The sequence below is a fragment of the Lolium perenne genome, chromosome 3 (genome assembly GCF_019359855.2).
Source record: "Lolium perenne isolate Kyuss_39 chromosome 3, Kyuss_2.0, whole genome shotgun sequence".
NCBI classification, from domain to species: Eukaryota; Viridiplantae; Streptophyta; class Magnoliopsida; order Poales; family Poaceae; genus Lolium; species Lolium perenne.
Window position 1 is genome coordinate 182,641,528 of NC_067246.2, and position 9,225 is coordinate 182,650,752.

Sequence of the window (9,225 nt, forward strand, 5' to 3'; positions counted from 1 at the left end):
GTTTGTAGGATTTTCATCCTTTTCTACATGTCTTTTTTGATTTGTAGGATTGGAATGGTTATGAATGCATATGAATTTTTTCCACAGGATTGCGTTGCACAATGTTTTGCATGAAAATCTCATCAATTCATACCTCATATTACAATCCCTTTGTTTTTCATGTGAGTCAAACGCAACTTGAAGAAACATCATCAGGGTTTGAAATCCTATATAAGATTCAACATATCATGATATTCTAATTCCAAAGTTTCCTATTTATATGTTCTAAGAATCTTGCAAATTAAAGAGATCGTCTCTCTTAATGTTCGGATCATCTGATAAGGACAGCCACCGGATCAGAAAGTCCACAACTGCGTTTGGGAATGGGGATTGATAATAGCTTGCTCCCAAGGCTTGTAAATAAGCTTACCGTGGTGTCTGCAGAAAGATACTAAGTATACTATCATGATGAAAGAGCTCTCCACTTATTAATCGTGCAAAAGACCAAACAATCCGAGAAAAAGGAAGAAACGTATAGCAGGAGTACATCTATTGGCTATTGCTCACGCAAATACAGACAGTGGACAGAGTCCATAGTAGACAACAAAGCCTGTCAGTTTTGGCTCTTTGCCCTCACCCGCTTTAAAAAGCCCAGCCCCGTAACGCACGCTACACACACCCCCTCTTTCTCCACTCCATCTCGCCGATCCCGAGGACGAACGGAACTGACGATGGCGGCAGCGAACGGCGAGAAGGGGTTCGTGGTGCCGGAGCTGGAGATCAAGTACACCAAGCTCTTCATCAATGGCCAGTTCGTCGACGCGGTCGCCGGTACATACCTCTTCCCCTCTACCTCCTAGCTACGAACTTCCCTTTTCACGGCATTCCGGGCAGTAACCGGCGGTCTCATGCGGCGCTCACCTGCCGGCTGCCGGCTGCCGGCTGTTCTTTCTTCTTCCTCTTCCTAAGCAAACTTTCAGAAGGGATTTTTCTTTTCTTTTCGAAGAATCAGATTCTATTTCCAAGTCGCCACATATTTTTAAGATGCATGTGCGGACGATGTTTAACAGAAGAACTTTTTGCAAATCAGAAAAACAAATCTGTTTTATTTGTGGAGCGAATTCGAGGTCCAGAGGCAGAGGGAAGGTGCGTGAACCGGACAAGTAGCTTTCCTTGGGTTTAGGGATGAACCTTGAAATCTAGCGACGGGCGGCAGCCGGCATCCCATCTTTGGGTCGTCGGAGAAGTGACATTGCTGTAAGTTTAATAATGGTTTGCGAAACTTGTACAGCCTAGCTAGCTTGGAAATTATGCTGAGCGTACTTCCCCCGAGTCCAAATATAGATTCGTCGGTTGTGCATATATGATCAGACTGACATGGACATGGTCCCAGGGCGGTTTAGCATTTTGGACTCTTACTCTTGGTTTCAGATTAGTCAGTTCATGGTTTTCTAGTTCTATGATTAATTTACCAATTTGTAAGTTATATCTGTGCATAGCCCATTCTGGATTATAGCAGAACAGAAATTATGAGCATGAAACACTAGGATTAGGAGTTCCTTCCTAGATTTGATGGTGATTGATTACAACATTAGACATATGAGGTACTCCGTGCTACTAGAGAGGTCCAGCATAATTTCCTCTTATGTTTTTGGAGGGTGTGAAACCCACATTGGAAGGAACCATGGTAGCTAGGCTAGCTATGGCGCCAAATCCACGCGCTATGCAACAGTGCATCACGGAGAGATGCACAGTTGACTTCGTTCGAAGAATTCCTCCTGGAGCCCTGCTATACGTACGACAATCCATGTACGATACTCATACGATCTGCCTGACAGCAAGCTAACTTCACGCGCGGAACATAACAGTGTGCCTGACGGCTATTTGCCTACTCCTACTCAGAACTAAAGCCAGCCAATCTACGCCGCCAAGTGCAAGATCAAATCCAGAGATATTTCATATATTTTGGTAACCGAATTTGGTCCAAGAAAATGAAAACGATTTTCGGCGATATTCTAGATATTCCGGCTGGGAAGGACGAAAAGAAAGAACACGTTGGGATACTAGAGAACCACAAGTCCATATCATGGCGGTGACAAGGACAACCAAGGTGACGATAGCTGCGGCGATGACAACTGTCCAGACTGTAAAACAATGTAATTGGGAAAACTTGCTCAACCCTCTAGGGGTGACATATCTCATATATATAGGGATACAACGTACACGTACAAGTATAATACAAGAAAGGCTATACAAAGTCTAACACCCTCCCTCAATCTCAACTCAATCTTGATGTAGCAAGAAGGTTGAGATTGCGCCTACAGACCTCAAACATAGGCAAAGGTAGAGGCTTGGTGAAGATGTCCGCAGGTTGATCTTTTGAAGAGATGAACTTGATTTGTAATAGCTTCGGTGAAACACGTTCACTCACAAAATGAAAATCATGTCTACGTCGCGGTCGTCTTCCATGAATGGCAGCAGGCCCTGGCGGAGGGCCGCAACGAGTTCCCGGAGAACATGATGGACGACGAGATGGCGAAGCTCGGCGTCCTCGTCTCCGAGAACGACGCGCCTATGCAGCCGCCGCTGCCCCGGTACGCCACCGGCGTCATGCCGCCGGGCCTGTCGGAGGATGAAGCCCTTCGACTGGCACTACAGGACTCGGCGGCGCCACAACCGCAGCCCTGGGCACCGCCTCCACCGCCGCCACAGCCGCAGCCCTGGGCGCCTCCTCCACCGCCGCAACCATACCCCTGGGCGCCTCCGCCGCCGCCACAGCCGCAGCTCTGGGCGCCTCCACCGCCGCAACCCTGGGCGCCTCCTCCACCTCCAGCACCGCCGGCGCGCCCGGCGTACGCTCCCCCGGATGGCAACTGGCCGTGGGTGATACCGGAGCTCATCGTGCTCGACAGCAACGAGGAGCAGCAGTAGGCGTTAGGGTTTTTTTTCATGTTATGTAAATTATGTTTCATGTTAAAAAAAATGATTCGGCCAAAAAAATGCGTCGTGCCGCTGGAGCCACCCCCGACGTAAACGGACGTGCGGTCGATTTCTACCATTTTGGCCGACGCAAACGGACGCGCGCGGACGCTAAAATGCGTCGCGCGGCTGGAGATGCCCTCAGTCCATCAGCTTCGTAAAGATCAAGGTATTCAGCGCTAATAAGGATTGATCAGACTTATCAGGCTAGATATAACGATGCGGAAGAAGCCAAGACAGAGAATATTACGGCTGTTGTTTTGTTTTGGGCTGGGACTTAACATAAGGAACTGGGGCTGAGGTTGATTAGCGTGGTCATAAGCGGACCCAGAAATGTTTTGAAGCCTGAGCAAATAGGCTTAGTATGCTAATTTTATATCAAATACATGTAAAATAGGGACAAAAATAAGCCTGTCGGTCGGCCGGAAGCCTGGGCGGCCGCCCGGGCTGGAGGGATGCTAGGTCCGCCTATGAGCGTGGTGGGTTCAGAAGAAAATTAGCGCTGTGGAGAAGCAACGTACCAGGATCGTACATACATTGTCGTGTGTGGAGCAATTCCGATTCCTCCTGTGTTCTTTTCTCTTCTACACTGACGTACTCTGCCTGAAATTTCCGTGTCCCAGACCCTGATGTTCAAAGGTTCTACTCCCTCCATCCATAAAAGGATATCAAAAATTTATCTAAATTTAGATGTATTTAGAAACTTTTTATTATATAAATACATTAAAGTTTAGACAAATCTTCGACATCCTTTCATAAACGGAGGGAGTACATGTAGTACCGCAGTGCTGCTCTGATCAACACAAGCAGTATGCTAATGCCAGCATGTAGTATCAGTCCTAAAAGTAATCAGGATTCAGGAGTATACACAGTTTTTTTTAAATGAGGAGCAAAGCCCCAGCCTAGTATATAGTGGAGTGTACATTATGACAAGTGGACACCCTGTTGAATTGGAATTGGGGCTAAGGTGTCGAATCCGACAAGTACCTTTCGTCATGCGTCGGCCGCATCGATGTCGCACATGTTGTCTTACGCCTCTGCTTCCCTTCTGGACGGGCCTTTTCGTATGCATCCACATCGTCATCTTTGCTATAGTTTGCACTGTCCTCTGGTTGATCACGTAGCCCTTTTGTAAGCTTGTGGCTTTGAACGAATTCTAGATGGTTACACTGGCTTACACGTACCTCTGGTGTCACACTGTCGTACCGCTACGTATGTCCGGTAAAAAAAACACTCACAAGTGGGACAGTTTCACCATCGTTATCATGGTAAGACCACAAACACAAGGCGTAAAACGTTATTGTCACCTGCCCTTAATTATTGGTTGCTTTATCGACGAAATTATTGGTTATTAATAGTGTAAGAACACGAAATGTTCATGTTAATAATCCAAATTCGAGTACTAGTCGTTACTACTAGAAAACTTGTTCTAAGCGAGGATGTATAACGTCCGTGCACGGTAATTAAATAGCTAACTGGACATGTGAACATTAACCCAAAGTCTTAACTTTGACAAACACAAGTCACCGGCTGATGCACGGTAATTAGGTCGCTAACTGGACATGCATGGATGTGAACACTAACCCACTTTGTCGAACACAAGTCACCGGCTGATGCGCTATAGTACTACAGTATGGAGTATGACTAAACCCCAGCTCAATGAGGTGCTGCTCAATTAGTTAACGAAATATGCGTTGAATTTTAAACAAGCTAGTAGCTAGCCTAGATGATGGCCAATATTAAATGAGGGGATTAAGAAATAATATTGAGATGGGGACAACCTAACAAGCAATTCATGCATGTGCAACGCAAGAAGCAGCCCAAGTATTTTTGTGATGCGACTCCTTGCCCTATTGCTATCTTTGGGTGCACATAGGAACTCACATAATTCAGAGATACCGGCTGGTCCAGAGATCAAGCCCTTGTCGAGCTCTTTGGCTTCATGCGTACGTATGCACGGTATGCATATGTGTGTGTGTCGACTCCCGTGATCGATGGGAGCTCACAGGCAGGTATGGGTCCAGAACGTGTCTTCCTTGTGGTGCATGATCGATCGAGCTGTAGCCGTCAGCCAGAAAACAGATCATATTTTAGCTATTGGTTCCTTTTGGAACAAAAATTATGCTATTCAGAATCTGACAGCTGGTGATGTCTACTCTACTGATTGTTGCTGTTAGGCTTAGAAGCTAGCCCTACCTTGCTTGGTACTGATGTGCTAATAACAAACTATGATGTGCTACTTCCTCTATTCATTGTTATAAAATTATTTAGAAAATACATGTATCCCAACGCATTTTAGTGTGTAGGTTTACTCATTTCAGTCTTTATATAGTTTATATTAAAGTATCTACAAGATCATAATAATGAAGGGAGAGGGTAGTTAACTTTGTCTAGCCAAGTTTATCAAAAAAAAAAACTTTGTCTAGCCAAGTGGAACGTTGATTGTCATGGGTGGTTCCGTTCTGTACCCCCTCCGTTAAAACAAAGCTTCTCAACTTTTTCTAGGTTCGGATGTAACTATAGCTAAAACATGTCTATCTACCTTCGTATCAAGATAAAATTGAGAAGCTTTTTTAGTAACGGTGGGAGTATCATTTTTATGGGTACTAAAGCTAGTACTCCCTCCGTCCTAAAAAAAACTATTTAACTTTTTTTAGACACGGACGTATCTACACACTAAAAATATGTCTAGATACAACTGTATCTAGATAAATTTCTAGAGAGGGTTCTCATTCTACTTCCACGTCAACCATCTGCTTTGATATGTGGCTAGCTAGCAGCTAGAGTAGGGAGTGATGTTTTGACTCTTAGGTGCATATGCTTTTTTATTTTAAAATACATCTTTGATATATTTTAACATGTTAAAAAAATTCAATTACAAAATTCACGTGTACGTCTTCACATGTTACATGCGTACAAAGTCTTTTTTATAAAAAAATCAACCAGTCGTTTGGTTGTGTAAAAGAAGAGGAAAATTGGTGCTAAAAATAAGATTTTTTATGAGACATGTTTTGTCTTATTTACACCGGCCATAATAATATCGTTTTTTCGTGAAACTGTAGGAAGCATCTAGATTATCGAGATATACATGCGATTTTTTTTATTAAATTTTTTAATAGTTAAAAAAATGTTTTTTTGGGTGGAGGAGCATATTTACCTAAAAGCTGAATCGAATTTTTAGCTAGAGTGGGACTATATTAGACACGAACAGTCTATCTTTTTTCCTTTCTTTCCGGTGAATATAGAAAATAGTTAAGGATGTTCATTACACTTTCTGAAAAATAAGAGCTATTTCTCCACAATTCAGGTGACGAATTAAATTAGATACATTCTTGTACAACCATATGCCAATTTCAGTTTCTTGGTTGAAATTTCGTTTCATTTCTTACTCTAACAGTATACTATGAATACAGGCAAGACGTTCGAGACTCGGGACCCACGCACCGGCGAGGTGATCGCCACGATCGCTGAGGGAGACAAGGCCGACGTTGACCTAGCCGTCAAGGCCGCCCGCGAGGCCTTCGACAATGGCCCCTGGCCCAGGATGCCCGGCTGTGTATGTACAAACAAGCCTCTGTAAACGCAATAAGCTCGGCCCATGAAAGGATTAGTTCGTTTTCCTTTGCCCGCCGATGACAATGTCTAATTCTTCTCCGGCGCGTGGACAGGCGAGGGGTCGGATCCTGCACAAGTTCGCCGACCTAGTGGACCAGCATGTCGAGGAGCTGGCGGCGCTGGACACGGTGGACGCCGGCAAGCTCTTCCTGATGGGAAAAATGATGGACATCCCCGGCGGCGCCAACCTGCTGCGCTACTACGCCGGCGCCGCCGACAAGATCCACGGCGAGACGCTCAAGATGTCGCGCCCGCTCCAGGCGTACACGCTCAAGGAGCCTGTCGGCGTCGTCGGCCACATCGTCCCGTGGAACTACCCCACCACCATGTTCTTCTTCAAGGTCAGCCCCGCGCTGGCCGCCGGCTGCACCATGGTCGTCAAGCCCGCCGAGCAGACTCCCCTCTCCGCGCTCTTCTACGCCCACCTCGCCAAGGAGGCCGGGATCCCCGACGGCGTCCTCAACATCGTGCCTGGATTCGGACCCACGGCAGGCGCCGCCATCGCTTCTCACATGGACATTGACAAGATCAGCTTCACCGGCTCGACTGAGGTCGGGAGGATCGTCATGCAGGCGGCGGCCATGAGCAACCTCAAGTCTGTCTCGCTTGAGCTGGGCGGCAAGTCTCCGGTCATCGTGTTCGACGATGCTGACGTCGACATGGCCGTGAACCTCGTTAACATGGCCACGTACACCAACAAGGTACTGTGCTCACTCTGTTATCGCTAGTTAATTAACGAGCATGTGCAATCTGGGTAATCTGGCTCAAGAAAAAGGCTCACGTTCTGTTGCACAACTCTGCTACTGCCTACTGTAACAGGGCGAGATCTGCGTGGCTGGCTCGCGCATATACGTGCAGGAAGGGATCTACGACGCCTTCGTGAAGAAGTCAGTGGAGCTTGCCAAGAAATCGGTGGTCGGAGATCCTTTCAACCCCAATGTACACCAAGGGCCTCAGGTAATAAATATGCATGACCTGCCCGTACCTGTATATGCACTCTTCAGTGAAGAAAGCCCTAACAACCACTTAATTGTTCAAAAATCCAACGAAGGTTGACAAGGATCAATACGAGAAGGTCCTGAAATACATCGACGTCGGCAAGCGCGAAGGCGCTACGCTCCTCACCGGAGGGAAACCCTGCAGCGAGAAGGGGTACTACATCGAGCCCACCATCTTCACGGACGTCAAGGCATAAGCCCTCCCTAGTCATGCTCAGTACTTGCCACGAACAATTAAAGAGGGGAATAACATGATGAATTGCCCCTTTCTTTCAGGAGGATATGTCGATCGCGCAAGAGGAAATCTTTGGGCCGGTGATGGCTCTCATGAAATTCAAGTAGGCATTTACATTTAGTTTCCCTGAACATTTTCAACTTGACGGTAGGCACACGGATGAACTGAGCTGACAGCCTGAAACTGCTGGGTGTGCACTGTTGTTAATTTAGGACGGTGGAGGAGGCGATTCAGAAGGCGAACAATACCAGGTATGGTCTGGCCGCCGGCGTGGTGACCAAGAACATCGACACCATGAACACCGTGTCACGGTCGGTCAGGGCCGGGGTCATCTGGGTCAACTGCTACTTCGCCTTCGACCCCGACGCCCCGTTCGGCGGGTACAAGATGAGCGGCTTCGGCAAGGACATGGGCATCGACGCCCTCGACAAGTACCTGCACACCAAGACGGTGGTCACTCCACTCTACAACACACCCTGGCTCTGATCTGGACCGATTGTTCGTTTTTACAGTTAATACCTGATTGGATCCTGTACTTATTACTTGCTTTGATCAACGTGCATGATGTGTTACTTTTCCCGGCACAATCAAAACACATTTTCTGGCTACTCCATAGGCCGATACGTAGTTAAAAAAAGTTTGACCATGGTAATTTTTTTCTTAACCACATATCCGGCTCTGTTTAAAATAGCCCAATATAGCCTTCTGCCCGCGGCTACGGCTAGAGCCTTTAAAGGTTAAATGGAAATAACCGCTAATAGCCCGGCTATAACTATTTAGCCCCAATTTAGTAATAGCGACATTCTTCCTCCTCAACGAGCCCAAAAAAATTTGACACAATTTTTTTAGGGCGGGTCTAATTTATGAACACCACTATATCATGAACTGCTAGTACTTAATGATGTTGTAATATTTGTATATAACTATATCCTTAACTATCTATGAACTATGTTTTTGACATAACTATATGTGAATTATGTTTTGGTTATGCGCATCTCTTATGTGATAATGTTACTATGGTATCCGTGAAGTATTGATCATATAGACGATTTATATGCTGCCGTAATATTGGATTTTCCCTATTATTTATCAAATCAGATATATGGTCTTAGCCCGCTATGTCCTGGCTATAGCCTTTTATAGTTTCAGAAATCTCCGTGGCTATAGGCTATAGCCCGCTATTTTAAACAGAGCATGTCGGCCTAATAAACCGGCACAGAGGGGGGAGTACCTGGTATTGCTATTGTGTTCGGTGTGCATATTTCTATCCTTGTAGTCTAAAGTCAAAACTTACAAAGTTTGGCCGAATATAAGAACAAAATATAAACATATATAATATAAAACAAATATTTTATAAATGTATTTTATGATGCTAATAATATATATTTGGTATCAAAAAATGCTCATATTTTTGTCTAT

General features: G+C 45.6%; 1 protein-coding gene across 1 annotated transcript; it reads left to right on the forward strand.

The window, feature by feature from the left end:
- Positions 1-627: 627 nt before the first annotated feature.
- LOC127342798 (aldehyde dehydrogenase family 2 member C4) lies at positions 628-8,385 on the forward strand. Its single transcript, XM_051368807.2, has 7 exons — positions 628-810; positions 6,372-6,514; positions 6,627-7,274; positions 7,393-7,530; positions 7,625-7,762; positions 7,848-7,909; positions 8,019-8,385. Exons 1-7 carry the CDS (start codon positions 711-713, stop codon positions 8,290-8,292), a joined length of 1,503 nt encoding a protein of 500 aa, XP_051224767.1. The 5' UTR covers positions 628-710; the 3' UTR covers positions 8,293-8,385.
- The last annotated feature ends 840 nt before the right edge of the window (positions 8,386-9,225 follow it).

Bases quoted from the DNA above. Each gene is read 5' to 3' on its own strand.
- LOC127342798 (XM_051368807.2), top strand. From the start codon at position 711: ATGGCGGCAGCGAACGGCGAGAAGGGGTTCGTGGTGCCGGAGCTGGAG. The intron at 6,515-6,626 runs GTATGTACAAAC...GCGCGTGGACAG, and splicing joins GGCCCAGGATGCCCGGCTGT to GCGAGGGGTCGGATCCTGCA. The intron at 7,763-7,847 runs GCATAAGCCCTC...CCTTTCTTTCAG, and splicing joins CCATCTTCACGGACGTCAAG to GAGGATATGTCGATCGCGCA.